General features: G+C 34.6%; 1 protein-coding gene across 3 annotated transcripts in view; it reads right to left on the reverse strand.

Moving 5' to 3' along the window:
- The window catches only part of LOC127844731 (uncharacterized), a 45437-nt gene that overhangs the window by 29303 nt on the left and 3333 nt on the right, over positions 1-12801 (reverse strand). For all 3 annotated transcript variants that reach the window (XM_052375179.1, XM_052375180.1, XM_052375177.1), the window contains exon 3: positions 10838-10905. In XM_052375179.1, coding sequence (XP_052231139.1) covers positions 10838-10905 — 68 coding nt within the window. The remainder of the gene's footprint in view (positions 1-10837; positions 10906-12801) is intronic.

The raw sequence follows: 12801 nt of genomic DNA on the forward strand, positions 1-12801 counted from the left end.
CAATTGCTTCTTTATGTTAATTTTTCTTTTGTAATGCATTGATTTTGCTAGCCTTGTATCTGTTTACCTGCAGGTTATATGCTGCATTTATTTAAGCAGTGGATAATGCAGGTACCAGTAGAGTGAACATTTTGAAAGACATTGTCAAAACACATTTCGCATGTTGTTTTTTTTCTCATCGATTTTCCAGATTTCAAAACTATTAATCCCTGCATATGCTTTTGATTAATTTGAGTAGAAACTCAGGATTTTTAGTAATTTTAATGTGTAAAATATCCAGGACCCAGGAGTAGAAATATCCATGTGATCTAACTAAAAGTATCGATTATTTTTATCACATTGATTGTTAAAAAAAAAAATTCTACTTAAACAGAAACAGTTCATGATAATTTACATTATTCAAATTCTTATGAATAAAAATATTCATAGTTATCATGTTCAAATTCATTATTTCAACGATACTGCACAGGTTTTTTTTTCCTTCTTTGAGACCCGCTGAATTTCGGCCCTTTTCCAAAGACAAATTTTTCCCCTCTTACAGAGATTTTCCCCAAAACAATGATATGTATCTAAAATAAAATATTTTTTTTTAAACCTTTAATTATATAAGTTAACCTGATCCAGAGTAGAAAATAGAAAAATATTGCATAATTAAATTATCTGTTGCCTTGAATTTGTTTTAAAAACAGTAAAATATGTTAAATTGATAATTTAAGACTTTCCTTATTTTCCCCAAAATCCGGCTTTTCGCGTGATTTTTTTTCCCCACAAACAAGGCCAGGCCCTTTCCCCAAAATCAGATAAAGTATTGAATGTATATAGTATCAACTGAACAAGTTCTGCCCCACAACGGCACACTAAACTATTCTTCTGCTTTGAGATTATCAAGTACATTTTGCGTCGGTCTTTTGATATGATGACCACAAATACTTTTTTATGGTGAAAAGTATACATGTATGAATTGAAAATCTGCGGTAGAAATAGTGATATGTTTATGTTGCATATTAATCTTTACTAATTTTTCAAGTACAAAGGGTCATAATGCTGCTAAATTGAAGGTTTGAGTTATGGAACTTACTTCAGACAATAACCCCGGACATATGTGTGAAGTTTGAATTGAATAGCTTTAGTAGAAACAGTGATAAGAAGATGTTGCACGTAAACTTTAAATAGTCGGTAATAGCTAATCTGGTGTATAGTAAGCTACAAACGAATGTAAGTTAACCCTTTACCACTTAAATACGTATTTTGACATGTTTGAAGTCCCTAAGAAATTTAAATTTAATTTAAGTCTTTTCTTACTAGATTCAAGTTTTACATGCTTCATTCCCAACACTTAGATACTGATGAGCAGCAAACAGCATAAAATCTTAACAGAATGCGAGTTACTTGCAGGCTGTTCTGGTCTTATGCTGTTTGCACATAGCCATTTCGCTTTGCCTTTGAGTGGGAAAGGGGTTAAACCAATTCCATGATAGCATGAACAATTAATCATGGCAGCTTTGCATGTTGACAGTTGTTTGTCAATTTACTTTGAACATAATGCTTAATGCATGGAAAACGTTCAATAAATCTATATCACTCCCACATGCTAAGTATTATAAAACAAAACAAAGAGACCAAATACAAATAAATGCTTGCAAAACACAGTGAAGATTTATTTTAAACCATTGAAATGTAGATCAATATCCAAAGGAAAAGACGTATTTGCATTATTTTTTATACCAGTGAATTTTTTTTCAGAATGTCTCTATAATTGATTGGCCAATGTCAGCTTGTAAAATATTATCTGGTGTAAAAAATATAGTTTTGTGGAACATCACAAACCATTGGGGTGATAATATCTCTGAACTTTTACTTAACAATGATATCTGGTCCATAATATTGCTTCAGCAAAACTGTCATATTTATATTCTGAATATCAAAGTTTACACAAAACACATTTTAGTTGTAACCTTTAAGGATTATCTCAAATCTATAATTTTAACATAAAACACCTGTTATTGAATATTGATAATGACAAATCAAATTTATATGAGCTGATGAAGGCCAATGGAAATGAAATTTGGGTTGTTGTTGTTGTTTTTATTAATCTATATTGTTTGTACACTCGCATCAGGTAGGAAGGCTATTTTCATTATCATCAAATTAAAACCAACTGACCAATGAAAAGCCATAGGTTTTAAGTAACAAGACTTTGTTCATTGTATAATAAAATCAAAGCGCTGAAGGCACTGAAGTTGTTCGCTATTGCAAAATTTTAGACGCAATTCATTTCTTCAAAATAATCGCAAGTTTGCGATGAACACCCGCCATTTATATTTATCAAAAGTGTGTCATAACGCACAGGTCAGGCTTTGTGTGCACTTTTTGTCATCCTATTTATTTCATAGAGATAACTTAGACAAAATAACAACAACATGGCTCTTTTTGGATGTTGGATAAAGTATGATGAAAAAATAGAACTGAATATAAAGACAATTTGCAATCACCATCATATTAAATGAATATTGTTGGAATATCGCATACCTATCTCACTAAAAATATAATTTCATGATGAAAATTCCCTGTACAAAACTTTTGATTTTTGACACCATATACAAATTCAAAATAAACAATAAGAAAATTGATGAAAATAAATAAAAAATAAATCTGCAAGCAATTCTTTTTACTCACGAATTAGGTAGTCATAAAGACAGCCCTATTGACCCGTACATTGTTGTTTATGCATTACTTGTTACCCGAGCAGTTCACACATTGTCAACAACTCTGACCTAAACATAGGTATAGAGCACTAATACTGACTTTTACATAACGCCAACAGACACGCATGAATATTTTCGAATATTTCATAGGCTGATTCGAGATACAACCTCTGAACTTTGGCTGCATCACTGTGTCTGTGCTCAGTGCACAGGATGTAGAACTGTTCAGTGTAAGGAATGCCGGATACTCTCTGTATGTTTAAACGACACAAATTGTGGCCCAGTTACAATTATGCGTTAAAATCCATCTCGCAGAATTTCAGTTTTGCTTTCAAGATGAGAAAACAATCATTACCAAAATAGTATTGTCCTGATAAGAGGAAATCGTTTAATTATCCAACCACAATGTTTGCCGTACTTGGTCAGCACGTCTGGAAATCGTTCCTGAACGTCTAGATAGGCTGCCATTATTGACAAGTTTTCCATTTTGAATTCAATTTTGTATCGAAAAGCATTGTGCTCAAATGTGCCATTTACAATTCGCAATGAGATTTTTAATGACCCTCGTCATGCGAAAATGGGTCTTATTTCATATGCGCCCATCATATATATAGCCCACCCAGCCTGCGCATCTCTCAGTCTGGTCAGGAGATACATAATGATATCATAACATATTGAGTGATTTTATAGCGAACAGCATTGCCTCTGACCTGACTGCGCAAATGCACATGTTGGGTTTAACAAATGCTGGCCGAAACGTATAAGACCCATTTTCGAATGACGCGGCTATGAAGGTGTGATTTAAATGTGTTGAAAAACTGCGTTTAAATAAAATATTAACATACTTTTTTTCGATAGTGAAGAAATATACTCATAATAAGGCATGTGAGGACACATATGATGTGCACTCCCGTAGTATATTTTTTATCTACTTACACCAAAGACCTATAGATTACATTATATTCTATAGGTATTTGCTTACACTAATGTGTGCGTTGACAATGCTAACACACATTTCATGCGTTGAATATGCAACATACAAGTGAAAAAAAACCCACAATAGTTAAACTTTTGTTTTCTTTTTATTTATTTATTTAGAAAAGTAAATTGCAAAGTTTATTTCCAAGTCTGTGTATACGCAGACTACTTTTTAAAAAGATGTTTCTTGTTCTATTTAGTTGATTTCGGTTTTAGCGATTATAAAGCATTTTTGAGGATGTCTAAAGTATGCCTGTAGTAATTGGTGAACTCATGTCCAAAGGTTTATAAATTGAGAACTGTGAATATAAACAAGCTTAACCTTCTAATAACCTTCTACTAATGCGTTGCTAGCATCCGTAAATACAAAAGAGCGCCGATATCTGTTGAGAACAAAAGAACGTTTCCAAGGAAATCCCCGCTGTAGAAGCATGAACGAGGTTACGAAACAGACCATTCGTATTATTATTTTAATTAATTGTTTGTTATATTCGGTTTTAGCGATTATGAAGCATTTTTGTTGTTGTCTATCGTATCGCTGATGTTATTATTGAACTCATGTTCAACGTTTTATAAATTGAGAATATAAACAAGCGTATATATTTGCTTTGTTTTCCCAAATCTATTAATAGCCTAAGATTATATATGACCTGTACTACGTCATTGAGGTGTATGTGAGAGCAAGGAACAACAACTCTGCGTGGAGATTGCCGTGCAATTGTACTCTCCCTTGTTTATCGGCAGCCGCATCTATTAATACTAAGCCTCAGATTTATGAATGAGCTGAGCCAAAATACTACGTCGCAGAGACGCAGCAGAAAGTGGACTATTTTAATGATTCATAAACAATCTCTTCCGCGACACTTATATAATACAATCATTGTTTATTGATTCTTTTCTATATAAGCTCCGTTCGAAACTATTACAATTAACAAGATATTCATATAATGTTTCCATTTGTGAATGAATATAGTTGGAGAACTAAAACCTGTTGCATAAATTATACAACTCTTTCTCGTGCGGATACGGCGTGTGTGGGGTTAGTAGGCTCTCCATAAATAAGGCAAACCAACTTGAATTTTGAGCAACGACATTAGCTGGTCGCTAAGTGACCAACTAAAAATAAGTTCACAATGAACAGAAGGCCAATTGCTTTACAAACAGAGGGGAATTATTGTGAAATGCAGAGACCCTCAATTGATCTTCCTACAGTTTTTAGATATCAAGTTATGATCAGGACAAAATTTATATGCAAAAAAATAACAAATGGAAATTACAAAAAAATATGGAAGCAAGACAAAAAATAACAAAGGGCAATAAATCTAGAGGAGCAAGAGTAATCATTATGGTTCTTGTCCAATGCACAATAGGAGATTTACCTACTTAAGTTTCAAGTTTTTTTTAGCTTTTTAGATATCCTCTGGACAAAATTTACCAACAAATGTTTACAAAAGACTATAATTCAAAGGCCTTAACTCTATATTCAGAGGGGTTAATCATATGATAGTCAAGATGGCGACGTCCATACCGTGACAGTTATTTTTCGCTGTTTTATACCCTTATTTACTTCTGTTTATTTTTTAAATGACGCTCACTTTCCAGCCATATTAGTAAAAAGGTGATTAGCATTTATTTCGTATTTAAATTCGCTTTATATCTCGACTTTACTCGGTGCAAATTTTCTTAGTGGAGCCCAAATTAGGTCATCTTGCTAAGAAATTTTGCACCGAGTAATTAATATGGCTGGAAAGGGGGCAGAATAAATAATAATAATACAAGTAATAAAGGGTATAAGAGAAAGAAAAATTCCTGACTCGGAATGTACGTCGCCATCTTGTTTGTCACGTGATTACCCCCTCTGATACTGCCTGGTGGAATATTGCTGTTTATTTACTTAGGTTTTGTTTTATCCTTATAAACATTTCCAAAAAGTTTTGTGTCCGATTAACACTGGTTGAGTTAACCGAGATATTTGTAGGGCCCTTTTAATTAATCACAGCAATTTTAATTAAGTTTTAACATAATCTTATCAAGCATGCATGAAGCATAGCAATTGATTCTGTTTTATAACAGGGTAGAAAATAAACGTGTACTCATGCCTATTTTCATACAATATACCATCCAAATGGCCCACCAGGTTGTCCCAAAAATTGAAAAACAAATATTGGTTTTAAACACTGGAAATAATATGAGTCGTGTTCTGAGAAAACTGGGCATAATGCATGTATGTAAAGTGTTGTCCCAGATTAGCCTGTGCAGTCCGCACAGGCTAATCAGGGACGACACTTTCTGCTTTTATGACATTTTTCGTTTAAATGAAGTCTCTTCTTAGCAAAAATCCAATTTAGGCGGAAAGTGTCGTCCCTTAATCTGGGACAACACTTTACGCACATGCATTATGCCCAGTTTTCTCAGAACGCAACTCATAGAGCTCCCTTTGTGTGAATAAATAAATCAACAGTCAGACTCAACAATTAGTTACAAACAGAACAGTTTGCAAAAAAACTTTTATGAGGATGTTCATAACCAATCGATTGTTATTTAAAGGGGCCTTTTCACAGATTTTGGCATTTTTTAACTTATTCATTAAATGCTTTATATTGATAAATGTAAACATTGGATCGTAAAAGCTCCAGTAAAAAATCAAGAATAAAATTTAAAAAAGGAAAAGAACAATGCCCGGAGCAGGTTTCGAACCAGTGACCCCTGGAGTCCTGCCAGAGTCCTGAAGTAAAAACACTTTAGCCTACTGAGCTATTCCGCCGAGTACACACGCTTGACGTATTTTATACCTTATATAAGCAATCTTCGTAGTTTCACAAAATTTAACGACAAAAACAGAACTCTCCAAATTATTCAATCGTTTCGCGTTGCAACGCTTTATAATTTTTAGGTTTTAAAATCGTCATAAGATGCATATAATGGCTATATTAGACCATGGTAAATGTTCAGTATTACTGTTTCCTCACAAATATCATAACTAAAACGAAAATGTGCGAATCTTAAACAACTTTTTTCAATTTACCAAAGCGTGAAAAGATCCCTTTAAGTGTTAAAAACGTATGTGTTATGTTTACGTCAGAGGTCTGGTGACAATCAAAGATGTTTTTTAATTGAATACATATGATTCAAATATGTTCTTGTTAGTTTAGAAAATTAGAAACAAATTAGAACTTATTATATAATCCTATTGTTTGGCCTCACTCATAAAAATCTTGGTTAGCTATCATGTCTCTCATCTTATACCAACCTGAAGGTCTTTCAGGTAAACAAATAGTTTGGCAATATCAATACATATTTTGTATTTGAGTCTTTATTCATGCTAATGAACCCTGATAAAATAACTGTATTGTCAAGCACATCCAATTGCAATTTAAATGTTAAAGAAAAATATAATCATGTTGACTGAAGGTGAAATGGTGAAAAGGTCATTTTAAGGCCTTGTGATCTAACACCAGTGCTAAATCATTTTCAACTCTTCTGAAATTATATTGAAAATAATTACACTATATGTATAATTATGGTTAGATATGGGAGGCATTCAGATTGACAAGAAATTAAAGTCATTATCAGGCAGATCTCCAATAAACAACCCTATGTCACATTCATGCCATTCAAACTTCACACACCGTGGGATTTGTACCACCTTTTGAGTGAAAGAAGTCAAAGCCAATATTTAATTTTAGAATACAGAATAATTTGGGAATGCAAGAGACACTAACAATGCGCAATTGTTTGGTAAAGGAATAATTGCATCACTCATAGCCATACGCCAAGGGCTGTTAAAACTTATTTATAGGAGGTTAAATATAGGCACCAACCGAAAGCAAATTGTGAATAAAGTTAAAATAAATAATCTTTTTATGCAACAAAAGGAACCTTTGGGGCAAACAACAGCAGTTGCAATGAGGTTTAGTGGATGATTTTACAAGAAATGTGTCGATTAGCCACAGATGCCCCCACATCTGAATTTGTCTCAAAACTACACTAACGTAAAAAAAACAAGCTTTTTTATGACCAAAATAGACTTCTGACCTCTAAGTGTGACCTTGACCTTTGAGGTAAGAAGATGGTTATACACATAACATGCAGTGTTTATTTTCACCGTTTTGGGAAGGGGCCGGGTCCCTTAGGATTGGGAAAATTCGTGGCGTTTTGACTAAAATTGGGAAATTTGTGTTGTTGTTTTGCTAACAAAATGCTTCAAAATTGAGGATACAAGTGTGCCCAGTATTATATTTACTAAGGTTGAACTTATAGGGATGGGAGATGAACAAAATATTGAGATCTAAAAAAAAATATACATATACTATTTTCAATTGGGAATGGCTCCAATTACCGGACCCGACTTTGAATGAAAAAAAAACACTGACATGTCACCTTATGATGGCTTACATTTGTGGCAAGATATTCAAAATTGAATGATGATGAATGACAAGTTACAGTCCTGAAGAGATGTTTTATGGCTAAATTTGAAATTTGACCACTTAGTATGAACTTAACCCATTTACAGTACAGCCAGCGCGGAACAAACATATTTTCGCAATTCGCGGCGGCAAGGCGCAACGAGTCGATGCCGAGTCGGCCGTTGAAGCCGCGTCAGTATGAGGCGGCAAGTCGCATTTCGCCGCAAAGCTTCGCATCTGTCCGCCGAGACATGCGGAGGCAAGCCGCAACATGACGCCGAGTCGATGTGCATCTTCAAATCAAAATCTTTTTAAAATGATTAATTAGTCAAAGAAATTTAAAAGAACAATTTTAATAATATTTAAAATCATAATTAATTTAATGCGCGCGGATTCAAAATAGATAAACTAGTTAATAAAAAAGCATGCTGTTGTTTTGTTTTTAGTGATTGCATTCCCATTTATAAAGAAATTGCTGTCATCCGGATAGAAATAATTATTATTTTAAAAGAATGCAAATAAAAAAATCGAATTTATAAAATAAAATAGGATTATCACGGGCATGTATTAATAAAATTCCAATAATCATTTGCCATTGTCATTTTTAGAATCGGCTAAAGTACTTTGTGTGCGTTTATTGCACCGTATGATTATTGTCTTTATATTAAACGATCAACAAACATATTTGTTTTGGGTTTAATTTTTACGACAACATGTATTAGCATATAAACAATGTCACGTAATTATGTTTTGGCACATACGAGTGGTCAAGACTCCAGCAGGTGGTGGATTTATAATTGCTTGTCGTTTTTGCTATTATATTTTAGCTGAGACAATTAGCAGTTTGAAGCCACATCAATAACCAACACTTACTTGTTGTTTTGTTAATTAACAGCTTATTATAACTATTGTTTGACTATGTGTATATAAATTAGTTTCCTTTTGTTTATATTATACATTTGATATCGCTTATCATTACCCAATAATCCCGTATATTCCAGTTTTAAAGCAAATTCCGGTAAATATTTACGATAAAAGTGCTCAAGACACAGTGACACACACACATTCACAATTATTCTTAAATATCAAATACATTTTGGCATTTGTTACTGTTTAAAGATGTGATGAAATAACGTCCAATCGTGTTTTTTCCCACTAAACACGCATAAATCGCCTGACGTGATGTACATGTTTTTATACAACACAAAATACACCCAAACTTTCAATGCAAGTTTGTACATGTCTGCATAATTTTCGCGCGCTTTTTATGGAGACAAAGGATATTTAAGCACTGTTTATTTGACACTTGAATTTGTTGATGATGCAAAAGAATTTCAATTCGGAAGCGTGTTTCGGATTACAAATTTAATAAAGCTTATTTCAGAATTGAACGAAACATTAACATAAATAAAAATGTGCGTATTTTATTCAACGATAATTTGTTAAAGCGCATTACGTGCCATATCGCTTATTAAAACGTGAAAATAATAAATATAAAAGTAGCGTAAATCTAGGTTTCTATGCTACACAAATGTACATGTAGGTGGATATCTTTTCACTCAATCTGCCTCGTACGTATGCGGCTGATTTACTCGGCCAAAGTACGCGAGGTTAAAAAAGACTCGGCGTAGCTGCGCTGATCGATGCCGAGTGCCTCGGCGATACGCCGCGTGAACACTCGACACGGCCGCCGCATACTAAATTTCTGTCCGTGGTGTAGCCGCGGATTATGTTTGTTCCGCGTTGGCTGTACTGTATGCCTAGCGTCTAGAAAAAAGGCCTTGGCAAACAGTGTAGACCCAGATGAGACACCGCATGATGCCGCATCTCATCAGGGTCTGCGCTGTTTGCTTAAAGGAATTTCTGTAATAAATATTCTAAATATAGAAAACAAGAAACCGTCGGAGACGGGTGATGCTCCCCAAAGGTTTTATTTGTCACAATATTGCACTATATATTCAGATAAAATGAAACATCTTAAGGGCACAGTAGTTGGAGGGACAAGAATTTTTTGATAGAAAATTTCAAAGGGCCATAACTCTGTAAAAAATCATCCGACCAGAACCCGCTGATAATATGCACATCTCCTCTTGGTAGTGAAGCTTCCCATAAAGTTTCATTAAATTCCGGTCATTAGTTGCTGAGAAATAGCCTGGACAAGAATTGCACTATATGTACAGTTAATGGAAAATTTCAAAGGGCCATAACTCTGTGAAAAATAATCCGACCAGAACCGGCTGATAATATGGGCATCTCCTCTTGGTAGTGAAGCTTGCCATAAAGTTTCATTGAATTCCGGTCATTAATTGCTGAGAAATAAACCGGACAAAAATTGTGCACGGACGGACACACGGACGGACAGACGAAGCGGCGACTATATGCTCCCCCCAAAATTTTTGGGGGGAGCATAAAAATATACTAGATATCCCTAAATTTGGATATAAATTGATCCAATTTAGAAGGATGGGAGAGTCCACTAGGCATAAATGGGTTAATATCTGACTTGGGGAAATGGGTTTTGCAGTATCAAGTAGATACCTGTCATAGTTCTAGGAACTGGCAGGCTGTTCAGGTTTTATGCTGTTTGCTGCCCACCAATATCTTAGGATTGGAAATGAAGCATTTAAAACTTGAATCTACTAAGAAAGTACATTAATTTACTTTGATTTCTAATGGACTTCCAACTGGTCAAATTGCCAATCTGACATGTAAAGGGTCAAAGTAAATGTTTTCACAGATTAAGCTTACCTCTTTCCATATCCATTTAATGCATTGTAAGAATCCATTTCTTGTGATGAAGTGTCAAGGCTGTTGACCTGAAAATACAAGCATTAAATTATGAACATGATATTTTGTAGATAACATGCATACTACTAAGCTTTATTACCGGTAAATACCTTGAAAGTCCTTTGAAAATGTTGACATGTTGGAATTTACAGATGACATATTAAAAATAAGAAGCAAAATATTGAATTATTATATGATTTTTCAACTTGTCAATTCACATTTAAGCAATTTATCAAGCAATCAATTTATTAAAGATTCTTTTATCAACCACAAAATGGAATTTGTGTTGAGCAATTAGTGAGGCAATTGCAATCATGTATCTATCCATCTAATTATAAAAAAACTAGAGCTTTGTCACAGACGTGACGAATACCCTCACATGCCGCATTGACACAGAATATTTTGCATGTTGTCTTCACAATAAACAGCTGACAACATGCTCAATGTTTAAAACGCACTAAGTGACCCAATGACCTAGTTTTTGACCCAGCATGGCCCATGTTGGAACTTGACCTACACGTCATCTAGAAACAACTTCTGAACAAATATGGTGAAGATCGGATGAAAACTACTTGAATTAGAGAGCGGACATCATGCTAAATGTTAAATAACGCACTAAGTGACCCCGTGACCTAGTTTTTGGCTCAGCATGGCCCATATTCAAACTTGGCGTAGAGATCATTAAACTTCTGACCAAGTTTGGTAGAGATATTGGATGAAAACTACTTGAATGAGAGAGCAGACAACATGCTGAATGTTTAAAACGCACTAAATGACCCAATGACCTAGTTTTTGATCCGGCATAACCCATATTCAAACTTGATCTAGACATCATCTAGATACAACTTCTGACCAAGCTTGGTGAAGATCGGATGAAAACTACTTGAATTAGAGAGCAGACACCATGCTCAATGTTTAAAACGCACTAAGTGACCCCGTGACCTAGTTTTTGACCTGCCATGACCCATGTTTGAACTTGGCCTAGACATCATCTAGATACAACTTCTGACCAAGTTTGGTGAAGCTCGGATGAAAACTACTTTAATTAGAGAGCGGACACCATTCTCAATGTTTAAAACGCACTAAGTGACCCCGTGACCTAGTTTTTGACCCGGCATGACCCATATTCAAACTTGACCTAGACATCATCTAGATACAACATCTGACCAAGTTTGGTGAAGATCGGATGAAAACAACTTAAATTAGAGAGCGGACACTTAATACTGACCGACAGACAGACCGACCGACAGACAAGCTCACTCCTATACACCCCCCTAAACTTCGTTTGTGGGGGTATAACAATATTAATTTTTATGAATTGTGCTTCTTCAACATGTTTTTTTTCAAGGTATTGGAAGCTCAGATGAAAACTACTTTAATTAGAGAGCGGACACCATGCTCAATGTTTAAAACACACTAAGTGACCCCGTGACCTAGTTTTTGACCCGGAATGACCCATATTTGAATATAACCTAGACATTATCTAGATACAACATCTGACCAAGTTTGGTGAAGATCGGATGAAAACAACTTGAATTAGAGAGCGGACACTTAATACGGACCGACCGACAGACCGACCGACAGACTGACCGACCGACAGACAAGCTCACTCCTATATACCCCCCTTAACTTCGTTTGTGGGGTATAACAATATAAATTTTTAGGAATTGTGCTTCTTCAACATGTTTTTTTTCAAGGGAATGGAAACTTATAATGATACCTTAATCTGAAATTAATCCATTTATGCCTATAGCGTCTAGAAAAAAGGCCTTGGCAAACAGCGTAGACCCAGATGAGACGCCGCATGATGCTTCGTCTCATCAGGTTCTGCGCTGTTTGCTTGAAGGAATTTCTATAAGAAATATTCTAAATATAGAAATAAATATACTAGACATCCCTAATTTTGGAAATAAATTGATCCAATT

Source organism: Dreissena polymorpha, chromosome 9 (assembly GCF_020536995.1).
Source record: "Dreissena polymorpha isolate Duluth1 chromosome 9, UMN_Dpol_1.0, whole genome shotgun sequence".
Taxonomy (NCBI): Eukaryota; Metazoa; Mollusca; class Bivalvia; order Myida; family Dreissenidae; genus Dreissena; species Dreissena polymorpha.